Raw genomic sequence first — 18,345 nt, 5'->3', positions numbered from 1 at the left:
GGCAGGAAGGGAGGGGGTGCTGGCTCGAGGGAGTGCAGACCTCCATAGGGCCTCTCCTGCTCCTCAACTTCCCTGTCTGGCAAATGGGGCCTCCCTTACCTCCTGCCAGGATTTGTTCTGAGGTTCATTATGCTAATGTCCCCTCCTCCCAGACTAGTGAGTCCAGCGCCCCAGTATATAGTTACTGAGCACCTCCAGTATGCCAGCACTGAGCCGGAGGGCAGGGGGAGGCGGGGGGGGGGGGGCATGGACCCTTGCTCCTCATTCCTTCCAAAAGCCTGGAGTCTGGGACCCCCAGGGGGGGTCTCAGAGCTCTGTTTCCCACTGTCACTCACAGGAGAAAGCCAGGAGCATTCGACAGGACAGGAGGAGAAGGTGGTGTCAGCAAGCTGCAGGCTCCCAGGCCACCAGCAAAGGCAGACACTCAGAGAAAGGATGTCAAAGAAAACTGGGGTGTGGCTCAGCGCTCTGTGGCTCTCTAGTACCTGCCTCACCCAACACACACCACACACCTCCACTTGCCCACACCCCTGGGAAGTGCACAGGCTCCACACTCAACACACCCACAGCTCTGACCCGCAAGTAGCCCAGCCGCCCAACTACAGTTACATCTCCGAGACCTTGGGGGCCTTGCCAAGGCCCAGATAGTGTATCCAACTCCGAGAGCCCACCTCCGCCTCCCACCCCACAAAGGCTGGCTCTAGGATAGGCTGGCTCTGCCCTTTGCCACCTGGCCCATGGATTCCAACTCATAATGCCACACACTTTAAATGCAGCTTCCCAGGCACATCCCAGCCCAGCCACAGCAGCCCTGCCCAGCCCTATCTGGCTCCGGTCACTCTGGACTGTCCACCTCCAGGCCCGGCCCAGAGACCCCCACCTCCGTGGCGCTGCCTCAGCAGAAATGACCAAGTCCCTCCGGGGTTTGCCCTGAGGTCCCCACCTCCCTGTACACAAAGGAGTGGAGGCTCAAATAGGTCCTGCAGCTCGCCCACGGTCAACTTCTGGACCAGGGCGCTCTGGACTGCCCGGCACTGCCTCAGGCTTTCACCAGCCTACAGAAATCGTGGGATCGACCGAACCAACTTTCTGGTAAGGCGCAGGAACTCTGGTCACCAGAACGCTCACCTCCTCTGCGACCCTGGGCAAGCCGTTTTCCCTGTCTGGACAATGGGGAGAAGGACATCACGCTGGGAGGAATCTGACCCATGGCCAGCCCCCAGCAGCGGTAGTGACAGTGGCTAAGACCAAAGGATACTTGTGTCAAACCAGGCAGCTCAGCTATTCCTCATGACCAGACCACAGGAAAGTTTGTAACAGTTCTGACTTCTCTGAGATGAGGACTGTCCCAGCAAAGACTGCTGCATCACAGTGACCTGGCTCCTTCCTGACAACTGGTTCAAATAGGTAAGCTGCAGCAAAACACACGCCAGGCCCAGACACAGCCTTCTTGGTCTTCCACCACCCCACCCTGCAGGCCGAAGGACCCGGGAACAGACACAGGCAGGGAGGGGAGGGGAAAGGAGACCCAGCGGGGGGGCTGGGATGGAGAGGACATGGCCCCCAAACCCCGCACAGCCCCGCACAGCCCGGTCCAGGGTTGGGCCACGCAGAGCAAAGGCCAAGTTCCTCAGCCCAGAAAACTTCTCACGGTTCCAAGCACTTCCTGGTTCTCAACGGGGCCGCCACACAGGCCACGGGGCCTTGCTCACAGAAAGAAACAACACTGATTTCCTCTTTTCCTCTCGTTAAAAGCTAAAAACAGCCAGGGCACTTTTTGTTTCTTGCTCCTTGGCGGGGCTATCCTAATTGCTTCCACATTCAGGCTCACTGTTGATGTCTGCGGAGGAGCGGGAGACACCCCCCGGGAATTCCTGAGCCCTCCCTAGGCTGGCACCTGGGCAGTCCCTCTCACAGGTAGCACCCACCCATCTCACAGAGATCGCCCTGGGCCAGGAGGCCAGCTGGTGGCCCCTGGGCCCCGGCAGCTTCCCTCCTTCCTCTTTCCCCAGCCTCCCTCATTCCAACCTCTGTTCAGGCCACTCACCATCTCTCAGCCGTGGCCACCAAGCTCGCCAGGCCCAGCACGCCAGGGGGCCAGGCCAGCCAGCCAGCTGCCCGCCGTTTCCCACCGGGCCCAGCCAGTCCAGCCCAGCTCTGGTCCTGGGCATGCCACTCCAGCCCTGTCCGCTGGGACTAATCATGGCTAGTTAAACAAAGGCTAAGTTCCAACTCTCCATAATGTGCTTTTAAAGCAACAGTGTCCCACTTGGCCCAACCAGGATCTTAAAGGCACAGATCCCTTTTTCTTTACAGAAAACAGGACATCAAACAACAACAACAAAAACCAAGGAGTCGTGATCAGATTGAAGGTCTTGGGCTTCTATGAAGACTTTACATAAAATGCACAATAGTGAAAATCCAAATTTCACCCTAAGGCTCCAAAGAACCCCAGAACAAGGGGGCTACATCCTGAAGAATAAGCCAGAAATGGCAGCCGTTTTTAAGCACTCGCTTCGTGCCTGGCACAGCGTTTAGCACTTCATAGCACAGGCTGGTCATTCCTCATAGTTACCCCACAAGACAGGCAATAGCTGGCCCCACCTCAGAGGAGGAGCTGCCATGGGCAGAGGTTCCCAACCTGCCCAGGACTTCATACAGCGTGCATGTGTGTGCGTGTGCGCGTGTGTGCATGCAGCTGGGACCCAGCCACAAGAGGTCCGCCAATGCCAGGATGTGTTCCCCCACCTGCTCCCTCCCGCTCCCGGAGGCCCAGCTCTCCTCAGCCCAATGCTCAGGCCACTAGCACCTTTCCTTCATGGGCAAAAAGAAGGGGTGAGAATGAGGGCTCACTTGTCACAGGTGCCCCCACACTGTGGGCCTCAAACCCTGTGAGGTTGGTTCTAGTCTTTCTCTTTCTTACATACAGATGAGAACACGGTATCATGACACCTGGCAGGACTTGAAGGAGACAGGCAGACCTGCAGCAGTGGGCACTTCTCGCCCAGGCCCAGGCCCAGGCCCCTCCTGGACAGGCTGCATGGCTAGAGGTAGTGGCAGGTGAGGGGAGCCCAGGGCTCTGCAAGCTGGCAAGGCCCTTCCACTGTCTACGAGAATGGAGGCGCAGGGCTGCAGGCTCTCCTGGGGCCCCAAGGCTCCAAAGGGTGGGCAGGGCCTGCCCAACTGCCAGATAGAAGGGGACCAGGGGAGGAAAGGAAGAGAGACTTGCCTGCCTGGGCCTCAGCACCTGTCCTAACGAGCCCTCTGAAAAAGATGGGCCATTTCCTGGCACCTGGGGTAGCTGGGCAGGCAGCAGGTGCTGTTTCTCGGATGCCATCCTCTATCTGAAAGGCCAAGGCCAGGCGGAGTCCTCAGGCCTAATGCTGCAGGGGCCGGCCAGTCAAGGATTCACCACCCTCACTGTTTCCATGGAACCCCCAGTCACATAAGCTTGAGGCCACAGCCCGGGGGTTAAAACATGGGCTCTGACGCCAGAATGTCCAGTTCAAATCTGGGCTGGGGTACTTACAACTTGGTGCTCTTGGACAAGGCGAGTCACCTCTTGGGCCTCTGTTTCCCCCTCCGTCAGAGGGACAATTGTGATGGTATTAACCTCACAGGGTGGCTGTGAGGAGTCACTGAGTTTTAGACAAAGCCTGGCTCAGAGTGAGCACTTCAGAGACAAGCCAGTTGGTGAAGCTGAAGGAGGCTGCCCAGGCTATCCTGGGAGGCACACAGCTGGAAACCAGCCCTGCGTACTAACCCCGGGCAAGCCACTTTTCTCGGGTCTTAGTTTCTTTCCGTAAAAAGGAGGGAGTCCAATTGGACCCTCATTGACTACCAGGCAAGACCACCTCCCCAGAACCTCTCAAACGCCCACCCCCCCCACGCCCCCCCCCACGCCCCCCCCCCCCCCCCCCCCCCCCCCCCCCCCCGCCAGCAGGCCAGAAAGACAGGAAGGTTGGGCGGTGGCCCACATACTTTGAAACCTGAAAACAGCCTGCCTCTGCCCCACCCGCAGGCCAATTGGGATCTGCTGGGCAGCGGAAGGGAAGAGAGAGCAGGAAGCAGCCAAGCAGCAACACTACCTGTCATCAGGAGGCAGCACAGTGTCACCTCTCCAGGTGGAGCCTGGCCCGACCTTGGCATTCTCACTCCCCAGTGAGAGGGGCCTCCTCCCCAGGTGTCCCCAGGGTCTGTGTGCAGCTGAGCTCACTTTCCTGTGGGAAGCTGTGCAGCAGTCAGACAAGCCACTCACACCTGCTGCAAACAGCCTCCCTCGGCCCCAAGGCTTGACCAGGCTCAAGGCCTGCCTCCTTCTCCCTCCCCGGAGCCTAAAGCAACCAGCATGTGTGCTAGAGAGGGCAGGGCGGGATGGAGCACCAGAGGAAACAAGGTAGGAGGCAGGAGCAATGCCTGCAGCCCTGGCAGACCAGGTGACCACTAACCCAGGGGCAGCAGGGTGACTTAGGCGCCCCATTACCCCCTCACCCACAGGGCTGTTAATCAGTCGGCGAGGGGTGGCCTGACTTGACGTCCCTCCTCCCGCACAGGCCACTGTGCTCCTTCCCAGGCACCTGCATCACCTTCCTCCAGGAAGATACTTTCCTTTGGTGATTTCATCACTCCTTAGCTTGACTATGCCCAGTGTGCTCAGGATTCCTGTGTTCCTCTCCGGCCCTCCCCTCCCCTGAGCTCCAGGCTCACAGACCTGGCTGACATCTCCTGGACTCCTCAAAGTCCGAAGTGGGCCTCCATCTCGGTGGTTAAAGCCCCGTCTCAAACGCCAGGAACCCTACCTCTCCTTGGCCTTTACAAGGCAGCCCATCAGCAAATCCTCTAAAATCTCACACTCATCCACTCCATGAAACCTGCTCTGGCAGCCTCACTCCCCCGCCCCCAACTTCCTTCTAGGGTGTGACAGGGACCCTTTAGAAATGCAAATCATTATTTAACTCCAGGGCTAGAAACCCATCAACCGGTCCAATCAGCACTCAGAATACATCCAAAGTCCTCCCCAGGTGGAAGAAGTTGGCCAGGTGGATGACCTACCCTCTATCCTCATCCAGCAACCCCCACCCTGCACCTGCGAGCAGCCAGGGCCGGCCTCGGGACTTTGTACTGCGGCTCCTCTGTTTTCCCTATCTCCCAAAGGGCTAGGGAATCCTTCGGAGCTCAGCCCTCCCCCTACTGCCCCATTCCAACCTCCCCCTACTGCCCCATTCCAACCGCTCTTGACACTTCCCCATTCCTTCCCACCGAACCATCTAGCACGCTTATTCCTTCATAGCGCCTTGCTCATTCAGCCAGCAAGTATTTAAATGCAAGCCATGGCCCAGGCGCTTTTTGGAGCACTGGGCATCCAGGTGCTGAACTAAGCAGCCAGAAATCCCTGACTTACATTTCAGTTAGGGGACTTCACCCAACCTGGAATTCCCTTCCCGACCTCGGCGTGCCCCAGGGCCACGTCTGGGTGTTTTCCACGTCCTGAGCACAGGGGGGTGGGGTTTGGCATGCTGCAAGAGCTCACTAAGTATTTAAAATCACGAGTGTGCAATAAAAACAGCATGGCAGCAAAGAGACCAAGCCTAGAAAGACACTAGAAGTCAAGAGTCCCACCTTCAATGTCTTCCAGGGAGATGCCTCTCACCTCCATGCTGGGGCGGGGGGGCGGGGGGGGGGGAGCCCTCAGGTGAGCGAGAGGCTTCTGCCACTCCCAGCCCCTAGGGGAGACGGGATGCACAGTGGCAGCTTCAGCCCACTAACTGCTGAGGAACAGGAATGACTGCAGGCCTGCGCAGTCAGGGAAGGCTCCCTGAAGAGGTGAAACCTGAGCAAGGTCACGTCACCCCCCAAGGCCCCCAAATCTAGGGAGAGGGAGAAAAACAAAACTGTGGTTTAGGCCTCGGATGTCCTTTTCTCTAGTAGGGAAAAAAAGAAAAAACCTTGCTCCGAAAACCCCTTTACTTTTCATTAGTGTCCGGATCAATACAAGTTTGAGGAGTAAAGCTCCTCGCCTGCAATACTAACCACCAGAGAGACGGGCTAGGATTATTAAATCTGGGTCCAATGGGCTTGCCCCTGCTCACCTGCGCCGGCAGCCTCCCGCTAAAGAACAGGTAAGGGTCCTCATTGGCAACACAGCCCCCTCCTGCCAGCCTGCCTTGCCAACCCCAGTTCCCTGGGCCTAGACCACCTTCCAGGTGCCCACAGCCTCCCCTCCCCGAGACTTGATGCTCCCAGAGGGCAGGGCTTGATTCCCAGAAGGAGGAAGAAGCCAGTCTAGCAACCCCAGGCACCCACCTTGGCACTTCCTCTCAAGCCCCTGAAGGGTCTTGGCTGGCTGTTGACCATCTTCCCTCATCCATGAGGCCCTGGCCCAGGACAGGTAGCCTCCCAAGGCCAGGCTCCCAGGAGAAACAACCTCACAGCCTCCAGTCTCCCTCCACCCCCATCAGAGGTCCATGCGGGAAGGGAGCTTCCTGCGCCCCTGCCCTGGCAAAGCCACCCACAGACCTTGGCGGTGAGAACCCTGGCCTCTCCGCTGCCCCAGGTCTGGGCGCCATGTGCCCGGGAGTCTGATCCAGCTTCTGCGAATGGGCAGGCCTCCACAGAGCAGATCCTCTGGCCCGGTCCAGGATCTTGCTGAGGTTGTCACCAAGGAGTCCAATACCACAGAGACTCATCCCCAAGGATGGCTGGCATCCAGGGGCCACTTCCGGACACACCAGGGGACCTCTCAGCCCAGGCCAGCATCGAAGAGGCGTGCCCGGGCAGGCTTCCCTCTTCCTGCAAACTCCACGTTGAATCTGTCTTCCAAGTTGAAATTTCACAAACGTCTTAAAAAAAATACAGCAGTGACAGCACCTAGAGATTTCCGGGTCCTCCAGAGAACAAGTGGAAAATTACAGCCTTCCATACAGGTGGCCGGTAGGCACAACCTCCAAGTCCAAGAAGTTTAGAAAGAAGCCTGGAAACAGCCACTTCCGGCCTCGGGAAAGGGTCCTTCCCAGGGCACCTGAGCAGGGAGCTCTGGCTGGCGGAGACTCACAGCCAGGAGAGGTCCCTCCCAGGCTCCGCCCCTAATGCGCTGGCTCCGCCCAGGGTCATAAATGGCCGGCAGCCCCGCCTCCGGGTCTTTGCACAGGACATTCCCTCCACTGGCCCTGGCTCTAGGCAAGGCTGGTTTTGCCTCATTCTTGTCTCAGATCAAGTGTCCTCTCCTAGGACAGGCTGTTCCTGAGCCCTCCAGCTAAAGGAGCACCCCCCTTCTCCCCCCCAGTTATCACCTGGCTTCATAGTCCTCATAGCACTGACCTGAAATCACCTTGTTTGCCCCCTCTCTCCCACCAGGAGAATGACAGGTCCGCAGGAACAAGGCCTGCTCACCCTGGTAAGCCTGGCATGCCGTAGGCCAATGCTTGGTACAAGGTAGGCACTGACAGATGTGTTGAATGAACCGTTCTGGTATGGGCCAGCTAAAGCTGTATAGGTGGGAGTGGAGGTAACCAAAAGGCTGGGAGGGATGCCAGAGCCACCTCCCTGGGCACTGCACACTGAGCCTTCTAGACTTCCGCACCCTCCCCCGCCCCCAACACACACACACACACACACACACTCTCTCTCTCTCTCTCTCTCTCTCTCTCTCTCTCTCTCTCTCTCTCTCTCTCTCTCGCCCGCCCTGCCACCAGGCCGGGCGGCTCGCCCACCTGCAGCACAGGCCCTTCCCTTCCCGGGCCAGGCAGCTGGGTACATTCCGGAGCCAGCTGCCCCCAGCTGCAAACACTTTCTTCTCTGATCACAAGGAAGTACAGCCCCACCCCCGGCTCATTGCAATAGGGGGGTAGACTGCTGCCTCCTTCACCACTCCCCCGCCCCACCCGCACTTTCATCCAAACATTTAAAAAATTCAAACAAAGAAGACGGAGGTGCAGACAAGGCCAGTGATTTGCCTACCAAGGTCACCAGACTGGAGGGAGGGCCTGGGAAGCTGGGCTCCTGACTCCGGCCCTCCCCGCCTGACTAATGGAGTCAACAACAGCAAGCACCCAGCTGGGAGGAACTGAGTTCCCAGCAGCATCAGTCCAGGGTTCAAGTTTCCTCTGGGCCTAGTCCTCTGGGCTGAGCCAGGGGAGAGAGGGGGAGGGTTAATCTCGGGAGGGACGGAGTACACAAGCAGGTAAGCTGGGAGAGCCGCCCAGGTTTGTGAACACCACAAAGGTGGTCCTGTCGCTGGCCGGCTCCTGGGGTCACACGCACCTGATCCTCACTGAAACTCAAATCCCACGGGAAGGGCAAGCCCAGGTAACCCAACATTTTTGCCCGGGGTCAGCCCCTTTTCCATCCACTAGAGAAGCCAAAGCAATATGTGGACCTCTACCCCAGGCAGAGACCCACACTGCTTCCCTTACAGCCCCACCCGGCGGCCTCCATGGAAGGGACTGCTGCACACCTTCTTGGTGCAGTGGGATAAGGGATTCTAACCCCTCCATGTAAATATGGATGGAGAGAGGCCCTGGGGGACAGAGCCCTGCCTGGGGGCCTGCCTACTCCACGGCTTCTGTATCCAGAGGCATCACAAGCCCCAGTGTAAGTCCCCTGCTCCAGTCCCTCAGCAAACAACTAAACCCCTACTATAGGGGTGTCGAACTCAATCAGAGAAGGGGCCAAAATCTAAAATCCAGCCTAAATCGCGGGCCGAATGGTTTACTGAACAGTCATAAACTGTCATTGTGATGGAAACGCAGCGGAGTGCAGTGATGACAGCGCGGTGCGGGCCACATTGCAAGGCCTGGCGGGACGGATTTGGCCCGTGGGCCTTGTGTTTGACACATGTGCCCTACTAAGTGCCAGACCAACAGGCACCTACTTGGTGCAGGACTCTGGCTGGGGCACCTGCAGGGCTGGTGAACAGGTCTGACTGTGGTCCACAACCTGGGAAGTCAAATTCATTCCAACCCCTGCTGCGTCCTGTTCTGGGCACCGGAGCTTCTGACCACAGGGGACCCAACAACGCCCAGAGTCCTCCCCGCCCTCTCCCCCATTCCGGGGGCTCTAAGCCAAGCAGAGCACTTAGTGGCTCTCTTCCCTATGAGGTGGGGTTTCCCCTCACAGTTTTCATCCGGGCCTATCCGAAGTCTTAATAACATTTCAGGAGAAGCCCCTCTGGCTCCCTGAGCAGCCAAGGCCATGACGCAGGGGGAGGGAGCAGAGCACATCTCCGAGCACCTCCTCCCCCTTGAGTTCAACTGTGGTAACAAAGAGGCTACCAGGGGTCCTCAAACTTTTTAAAGTGGGGGCCAGATCACGGTCCCTCAGAGAGCTGGAGGGCCGGACTATATGAACTACTAATTCCTACTGTAACACCTCGGCTGCGCTCACTGCCCAAAAAACCTGGTGGGCCGGGTCAGACTCCTCTGCGGGCCGCATGTGGCCCGCGGGCCGTAGTTTGAAGACGCCTGCTAGGCTGATGCTGTGACCGCTTTATAGACAAAGAGGTCAAGTCCAGAGCTCAGTCACCAGCACAGGTTGATGCAGCTTCGTCGGAAAGAAGTGCCTCACCCCAGATAACCATTTGTACCTATTACTCATCCCCTCTTCTCTCCCTCCCCAATTCTAATATCCTTCCTCCTGAAAGCCTTTCCAGATTCCCCCTGCTGATTGGTCCACACAGTTCTAATATCTTGTTATAACAAAACAGGCTCCTGTGTCAGGGTCTCTCACTCTGCACGACAGCTGACACAGGAGGGGGGTGTCACAAGCTAAAAAGAAATAAGCCTGTATCTGGGGGGTCAAAAGATGTACACCCCAACTTAGGACCCCACTCTTACTGGCTATTTGGCCATGCATAAGGTGCTTCCTCCATCCCCTTCTTAGCCTCAGCTCAGAGGACTGCATAACCTCCTGCAAGATCCTTCCACAGTCATCTAGAATAATATGCCGAGCAGAGTGACTACACCTGACTGTCCTTGACCGTGTGTAGCTGGGGAATTTCAGAGGCTGCCCGATCCAGTCCCTCCTGGTTCCAGCACCTCCAGGGACCCAGGCCTCCCTAATTTAGGCCCCACCCACCACACTCCTCACCTTTACACCCATCCCATCCAGCCACCAAGGCCTTTTCCATTTTCCCCATGCATGCCCTGTCCTTTCTCAGCCTTCACCTCCTATTTCTAATTCTCATTCACCTTCCAAGATCCAGCTCAACTGCCCCCACCTAAAGGGGGCCCTTTCTCAAGGTCTCCAGGAACCGGAGTATGCAAGCTCTCTCCCTCTTCCTGAATCCCTCCCTGGCCTGCCTCCCCTCTCCTGGGTGCTGCTGGGGGTCTATTCATCGCTGTTTCTTCAGGTCCTGGGACTCAGTAAGCGTGCGATGGACGTACACACCCTGCAGGCCAATCTTCTCCCCACAGCCCAGAGCTCAGATGTTGTATCATTTCAGATCTGAGGTTGTCTCATCAACAGGGCGGGGCTCTCTAGATCCCTCCTCCCTCAGAAAGCTTTGCATTTCCTGGGGTGCAAGAGAGCCAGCCCCAAGACTGTCAAGGAATACTTCCAGGCAGGGCCAGGCATCCCCTGGGGGGGTGGGGGGGGTGGTGAGAGGCTCGTGGCTGGGAGGGACCTTTTCTGAGACCATGGCTCTCCTGTTTGGAAGCTGTCAGAGGACTGGCCCTCTCTGGGGGGCTGAGGACTGCCTGAGCGGGAGGAGGAGAGTCAGCGGGACAGAAGCAGACACAGGACCTGACAAGGATGCCCTGCAGAGGACAGTCAGCCCCAGAGCCTGTCCTTGTGGACAAGGACTTCTGAAGAAACCATAGCTCTCTTAGCGGAGGAGGAGAAACAAATGTGGTGTTAGACGGGGGCCAACTCTGGGTAACAGTTTCAAAGCAGCTGAGCCATTAATTTATATGAGCACATCTATGCTTGTGTGGTTTCATCATCACCAACAAATAGCAAATGTGTCCTGGCACCTGCCATGTGCCAGGCTCAGTGCTAAGTATTTTACATGCATTATCTTGATTAATCCTCCAAAGAGCCATAAACTGTTGGTATCCACAGCTACATTTTACTAAAATGAGGCGGAAGCACAGAAAGGTTGGAAAAGCTGCCCACAGTCACACAGCTAGTTACCATTGGGAGCTGGCATTCAGGTCCCTCAGTCTGGCCCCAGCCTGTCTTTCTGGTCAGAGAGGCCAGTGCCCACCATTCCGGAGCCCCCGTTCTCCGTCCTTGCCTGCCCTCATGTGTTCTCCACTCACTTGTTTTTCTATGTGTGCGGGGTTCATGTATATGGTCAGCTTGCAGCCTCCCAACTGCCTCCTCCCTCCTCTTCACCTGCTCAGATATCCCCCAGCTCCCATCCCCGCCTCCCATCAGCCAGCCAGTTTGTACCATCCCCATCTGCCCACCCCAACCTACTACGTCTTGTGGTAATGACTGCAGCCGGCAGAGAATCCTGGAACCTTCCCCCCACAGTGATGTTGACACATGTTCACTCAAAAAATGTAATGTTTCCATCAAAGCATTCAGGGGAGTAAATTCCCACCCATGCGCCGGCTCCTCGGAAAAAATGCAGAGTAAATTTACTCAAACAGTCAATGAGACACGGTCAGCATGTCTCCTTTTTGGCTGTCACAGGGCCGAGTGCTGGATGACACCCAGAAAGGTGGTCCAGGGAATGAAAGCTGTCAAAGGGCAAGGGGGGTGGTTCCAGTTGATGGGCCTGTAACTGCCAGCCCCTACGGTCAGAGTGTGAGTGTGTGTGTGTGTGTGTGTGTGGCCCACTCATGTGTTCCCACCAGAGCCCAGCTTCTGTGTCTCTGAAGAGGTTACCTGCTGCCCAGGACCCAAGTCTTATCCCCACCCCAGCAAAGTAGGACTCTGTCCTCAGAGCCATCACACCATGTGAGAACCAATGCCGGAGTTCACACATGCCTCCTAAAAGGTCAAGAAATTCAAACTTCCCTGCCCTCACTCACCCCCAAACCCCTGGGACCAGGGACAACATTGTGAGAAGGGGGTGGGGAATTTTGGCCACTTCCAGGTTCCAGCACTGCCAAAGGGCCAGGTCAATGGCAGGCACTGGACCTGGATGCCTTGCCTGGAGGTCAGCAGGGCAGGCTAGGTCCCAGCCCTACACTGGCAACCAGAGATGACTATGAGGCTGGAATGCCCCGCCTGGGGAAGGCCAGCCCTCTGCAGCAGAGAAGGTGAAGCAGAGGCGGGGAGGCCCCTGGCCACATCCCTGCCCATACCTCTGTCTGCAGCCCGATGGTACTTCTGCAACAACATGCCACTGCCAACCCTCCCAGGACCCCGAGTTGGCTCTTGGGTTTTCTGCTTGAAGAGAGTGGAGGGAAATGTTAGGGTCGCCAAAGGAGGAACGCAGGAGGCCAGCGTGGTGAGGGTCATCCATTCATTGGGTCATCTGGAGAACAGATGGGCTGAGCCCCCAAATGGCACCAGCACCAGGGAGGGGGCGTCAGAGGTCTGAAAGGGCTCAAGGAGGGCTTTTTCGTCGGGAACTCTCTGGGCGGGTCTGAATCCTGGGAAAGTCTGGAGGGGAGAGACAATGGTCTCAGCAAGTGGAATGTGGTCTTAGTAAGTGGAATGTGGTCTAAGGGAAAGGGAATGTCAGTTGTGAATTGGCCTGAAGGTCAGTTCCCAGGGGAGGGGGTATCGATTCAGTGACTTGGTCAGGCCTAACAGGAAGCATCTGATTTTATTTCCTCCGAGTGTTTTCTGGTCCGCTGCTGGCATCTCCCACAGTGAGGCCATGTCTGATACTCCTCGCCCCTCCCCGTGCCATGTGCCAGAGGGAGGCATCCCTGGCCCACTCCACAGAGGAGGAAATAGGCCCGCCAAGGTTAAACATCCAGCCCAAGGTCACACAGCTAGAAGGGGAGTGACGCCAGGATACAAGCAGGTGAACGAGAACGTGGTCTCTGCCCTCAAGAAGCTGGCACTCCAATGGGGGCGGCGCACACAGACATTAATGCCAAAGAATAACGCACGCATCCGGCCGGGGCCCAGAGGAAGCTGCACGAGGTATGCATGCCCGGCCTGGCCGTGGGGGTCTGTAACGGCGCAGGAACACCTTCCGGCTGGGTGCAGGGACCTGGGGGAGGTTCACCAGGAGGAGGATGTCCCAGCACATCCTCTTCCGGAGACCTGGGTCCCCACTGAGCTCTGAGCCGGTACACTGTGCAGGGAATGAGTGTGGCCAGGTGGGTTCACCCAGGCAGACCCCTGGCATACCACATCACGTCTACATCACGACAGCCCCACCCCAGGAGGGTTGTCAAGTTCTGGTGCCTCACTTACAGGTGGGAGACAGAACTGCACAGCGGGCACAGGCCCCGTCGGCTCTGACTCCAAGGCCTGCCCCTCTGGCAAGCACTTCACTTCGCTGGGCCTTCGTCTCTCCACCTGCAGAAACTCCGCTGTCAGAAGCACCTCCACGCAGACGGGTGCTGGACATTAAGTGCCCCTGTACCTACTGCCTGTTGGGGACCGCGCCGAGGACAGGCCTGCTCCCCAGCCAAGCTTGCCAAGGAATGGCCGCCGATATGGACTCCTAATTGGCGAGCCTGGCGGCACCGAGCCCAGCAATACACCCGGTGGGTGATGGCGTTGCAGGGGAAACAGCTGAGTACAGCAAATATAGCATTGACCCAATTCAGTTCTGTTCTGTCTTCGAGAAAATAATTGAGTTTAAATGAATAGGTTTCCCATGTCCCCTCCGGCCTCGGGGAGGGTGGAAAGCGAGAGGGGGAGACGGGAACAGTTCCGCGGGCTCCCTGTTGGTTATTTCTGAATCATTAGGCCTGTGAAAGGTTTCCTTCTTTCCTTGGCGGCCCTTGGCGATCGGAGGCTGGAGTGGGGGGGGGGGGGGGAGGGGGAAGCGAGGTTGGACAGGGCTGGGAGGCAAGGAGGTGAAAACCACACAAGGTGAACGGTGAGGATGGAGGTTTAAGTCCTGGCCTCACCAGCAGCTTTGTGGAGTGGCTTGGGCCCCAGGGTTGGCATCTATAGAATAGAACCCCTCCCCCCCTCCCAGGATGGCTGGGAAGAGCTAATGGAGGTGAGCACTTGAAGGTGGAATGAAGGAGTCAGAGGTGAACTGCAGAGGTCAATTCTTTGCACTATAGTTGTGGTTGGCAAACTCATTAGTCAACAGCGCGGCAAATCATCCCTTGAGAGCCGTGGTTTGCTGACCTCTGCCCTATAGAAATAGGGGCCCAATGTTGCCACATCTGTGTTGTTTGTTTGTTTCAAAGAAAAACCAAAAATCCAGATTTGTCAGATGCATGTTTAGGGTGGTTTAGTATTGGTAAGCAATTAAAAAAAATACACCCCCAAAAAACACCTCTCCACTCTCTCAAAACGAAACCTGCCTGTGGGCTACACGTGGCCATGAGCCACTCATGTGCAACCTCCCATTTATGACAACGCGTGTAAAGCAATCGATGACGTGATGACATGCCGTGTCCTCCCACCGGTTTACTGCCCTCTAATTTCCTTTGACCGGAGGCCAAGCCCAGCCCAGGAGGCCCAGCCCAGCCCAGCCCAGCCGGAGTCGGAAAGGCAGACACCCTCCCCTTCCAAGCGGGACTCCTCAGGACGGAGGGCTGCGCCTTCACTGTGGGAAAGTGGGTGGCGACGCTGGGCCTGGCTTTACCCTACAAATGAGCGGTCTCCGCCTCACTTCTTACACTGCCTGCAACTCTGTCAGGGCCTCAGCTTCCTCTTCAGCAAAAGGGGGTTTCTGAGAGGACCCAAACACAAGCAGAAAGCTTCAGGACACAAAGTGAGCGCCCATCCTGTGTCCTGGCGCCGTAGCGTCACAGAGAGGAAAGAACGGAAGGGTCAGCAAGGCCTGGGTCATTTCCCCAACCGCCAGCCAGCTCTTGGCTGTGTGGGCCCAAGGCACTGACTTCACCTCTCTGTGCTTCAGTCTCACCCTCCGTACACAGGGGACAGGAATCTTAGGGACACAGAGCTGTTGTGAAGATTCAATAAGACGAAGACTATCAAGTGCCCCGTAGGATGCCTGGCACATAGTAAGAGATCAAAAAAATGACAGGCACTATTATTACTGTTGTTGTTATCTTTAGTGAGGAGCGAGCCGGGGAATCCTGACTGCGTGATCACAAGAATGTAGCACAGCCAGGCAAGCTTGTTAAACAGACGAGGCCACCTATAATTAGCACCGTCGTTATGCATGCAAATGGTGTGGCTTAGATGCTGCAGAAGGGTGTGCTTTGAAGTGTGTTTGAATAACCTCTCTCCCCTGGCTGCCCGCCCTCCCCAAATCTTGTTTACACTATTAATTTCATTAGCAAACACTTTCTTCATAAAGTAAGACACAATTCCAAAGAACTCCATATTCGAATCAAGGGGGGTTTAAGCCACGTGAGGCCCTGCCCGCCCCGCCTGGAATAGTTTGTGGGCGCCCATCCCAGGGCTCCTGGGGCAGCTGCAGGCCTGGGGCTGCCAGCTGCTGTCTCTGCACCCTGGTTCCCAGGAGGTCAGGCTGGAGGCCGCTGCTCACTGGCTAACTCTGCCAAGCACGGCTGCCGCTGGGAGGAGGGCAGGTGGGGCGGGGAGCAGGCACTGTATTTGGGCAGAAGAGGCTCTGCTCTCAGCAGCATGAATATGACCGGGGAGTTCCCTACGGCCCAGGCATAGCCTATCAGAAAGTGGACTATGCCCATTTCATAAATGCGTATTACCCATTTACATGGGAGAGAGCCCAGGCTCAGAGACACTGAAGGAAGCAATGTGCCCAGCATCACCAACAGGAAGCTGGTCGACCAGAATTCAAAGTTACCGTATTTTTCGGACCATAAGACGCTCCGGACCATAATACGCACCAGTTTTTAGAGAAGGGAAATGAAAAAAAGATTGTGAAACAAATAGTGTCCTAAAATATTTTATGTGCATTAAAACCCAACATCACAGTCATAAACACATGTAATCAACCCTGTAAAGTAAACAGCAGCATTTAGAACCATTTTAGAGCCGGGCAAGCACACAGAGACCACACAGAGCTGGGCAAGTAAAAAAAAAACTTTTTTTTTAAAGTATATGTATAGGCTATATTTGGACCATAAGACGCAGGGACTTTCCCCCCGCCACTTCTGGGGGGAAAAAAGTGCGTCTTATGGTCCGAAAAATATGGTAGGTCCGCCTGCTCCATCCAGACGGAGCCTGCTCTCTGGGCTCTGCCCTGACACTGCACTCAGCTCAGGCCTCTCTACCTGGGGAGGACAGGGTGTGTTCACTTCCAACACTGACCCCGGAGCTGTTGACCGGGGAGGGATCGCCACAGACTGACCTAGGTTTGGGGCTGAAGACACCAAGGCCCTGTACTCTGCCCAGCGTCCCACAGGCAGAAAAGAGAAGCTCCCAGAACCCAGGGCCTCTCGCCCCAGGGTAGCTGCTTCTGCATCTAGATTTTTAAACACAAGACAACGTAAAACAACCTTCCTCCCCTGTAATAGCTGCCTCAGTATGTTAGCCGTCCCTGCTGCCCTGGGCCCAGCACAGACCCATGCAGATAAAAGATGCCGAGGGAAGGTTTGCAGAACTGTTTTCTTGCCCCAAAAGACAACGCTGAACTGGGGGCGCGGTGAAGGCAGGCCAGGGAAGATGGGGGGTGGCTGGGGACCAGGGAGAGAGCAGACCAGCAGTCCTCTCTCTGTGGGGGAAGCTGGCGTCCCCACCTGGGCAAGGACCCTTTTGAAAGCATTTCCCTTTTACTTAAGAGTCAGGCAGTTAGATTCTTACTTTTGGAAGAAATGAAAATAGAAGTTTTAACAGATATGTGAGCCCCTCACCAGCCCCCTGCAGGCTGAGACCTCCATCTCAGCAAAATGAAATGTTTGCTTTTCTCACTCCTTTCTGGGCCCAGAAATTGAGGCTGGGAGAGATGAAGAACTTGCCTATGGGTTCAGCACGTGGACTAGGACCCTGACTTCTTTGCTCCTCCAACCAGGCTCTCCCATCACCCCTCCCCACCTCCCATCCCTGGTCTATGAGCTTTCCAGGGGTGGGGACAGCAGCCCCTGGCTGTCTGAGGTAGGGGCAGGGAGGAGACCCTTCCCCTTGAGGATGAAGGGGGAAGATGGGGCCAGCCCTCATTTGCCAGCTTCCTGCTCCTGCTCTTCCTCCTCTTCCCAGACACCCTCCGGCACCCACCCTCACACACAGCCAGGGAACCTCTCCTAAAATCACTGATCTGCCCAGTTCCCACCTCCGCTTAAAATCCTCCCAGCTCCCAGTGACCTTAAGGATCAAGTTCAAACCCTGCCTGCCTTCCCACTATCTTCCTCCCTATTCCCTGCCACGCCCCAGGACCAACAAACAATCAATCACACGTGGCCAGCAACACAGCCTGCCAGCAAGCCCTTCCCCTCCTCTACGCAGGGATACCTTCCACTAGCCTTCACCTTCCCAGCGTGGCCAGACACCAACTCCCAGAAGCCCCTCTAACCACAGGTTCTGGTGACCCATCTGCCTCCTCTAGCAGCCAGCAGGAGCCCTTGGGGGCAGAGCCTGGGCGTGCTGACCAGAGTTTGCTGCCCTGGGCTCCACATGGACAACAAGGGCCATGACCTTTGGGAGGGGAGGCCCTTGGAGGAGATCTGACCTCTGGCCCAGGTCAGGTTAGGGCCAGCCAACTGGCTCTCCCAACCCAGCTCAGAACTCAAATAGTGCCAGGCCCAATCTTTCCACGGACGCCTGACAATGGCTGACGAGAACCACAGGAGATGAAGTCATCGCTCCCAGAAATAAACTGATTAAGGAGACGTGACAACAAGGCAAACAGCGAGGCTGGACACACACCCTCCCTCCCTCCGTCCCTCCCCTACCATGTTTCTCCGCCCTAACAGCCTGGGCGAGGCCTGAGCTCCTTGAGGACACGGTGATGCCAGATACCAGAGCCGCCAGCACAAGGAGCCTGGACTCCAGTGGCACGTTGGTCTCTGGGAGCAGAGGGGCCCCAAACGGACTCTGCTCTGGGGTTCTCTTGCAAAGGCTCCCTGTCCGGACCCCTGCTGATGTCCTCCATGGGCCCCTGGCCCTCGTTTCTTTTCTCATTCCCTTCTGACCCCACCCCTAACCTCACAGGATCCAATCCCCCTCGCATTCTTGTCGTACCCCGGAGCTCTGTCCTGTGCCAGCTGTGTGACCATGAGCTAGTCCATCCATCTCTCTGGTAGCAACGTGCCCACCTCGTGGGGGTAAGATTAAATGAAATATGCTGATTTGTTCATTCCCCAATCTTGCGTCAGGCCCTATTTTAGAGACACACTAGGGAACAAGACGTCAATTTCCTGCTCC

The 18,345-nt window shown here is 56.7% G+C and overlaps 1 protein-coding gene across 12 annotated transcripts in view; it reads right to left on the bottom strand.

Annotated features, from left to right (window-relative positions):
• LOC118716123 (DAB2 interacting protein) overlaps positions 1–18,345 on the bottom strand; it is a 174,968-nt gene that overhangs the window by 32,187 nt on the left and 124,436 nt on the right. Inside the window, exon 1 of one of the 12 annotated variants that reach the window (XM_036432887.2) lies at positions 6,517–7,019. The exons of 8 other annotated variants lie outside the window; for them this stretch is intronic. In XM_036432887.2, coding sequence (XP_036288780.1) covers positions 6,517–6,686 — 170 coding nt within the window. In that variant the 5' untranslated portion in view covers positions 6,687–7,019. Of the gene's footprint in view, positions 1–1,128; positions 1,148–2,047; positions 2,202–6,303; positions 6,323–6,516; positions 7,020–18,345 lie in introns of those variants that run through there. 3 more of the 12 variants (XM_036432889.2, XM_036432888.2, XM_036432891.2) reach the window with 3 other exon arrangements.

Source organism: Pipistrellus kuhlii, unplaced genomic scaffold (assembly GCF_014108245.1).
Source record: "Pipistrellus kuhlii isolate mPipKuh1 unplaced genomic scaffold, mPipKuh1.p scaffold_m20_p_12, whole genome shotgun sequence".
NCBI classification, from domain to species: domain Eukaryota; kingdom Metazoa; phylum Chordata; class Mammalia; order Chiroptera; family Vespertilionidae; genus Pipistrellus; species Pipistrellus kuhlii.
The sequence above is the reverse complement of the archived record's forward strand: the minus strand, read 5'-3'. Positions and strand labels throughout refer to the sequence as shown.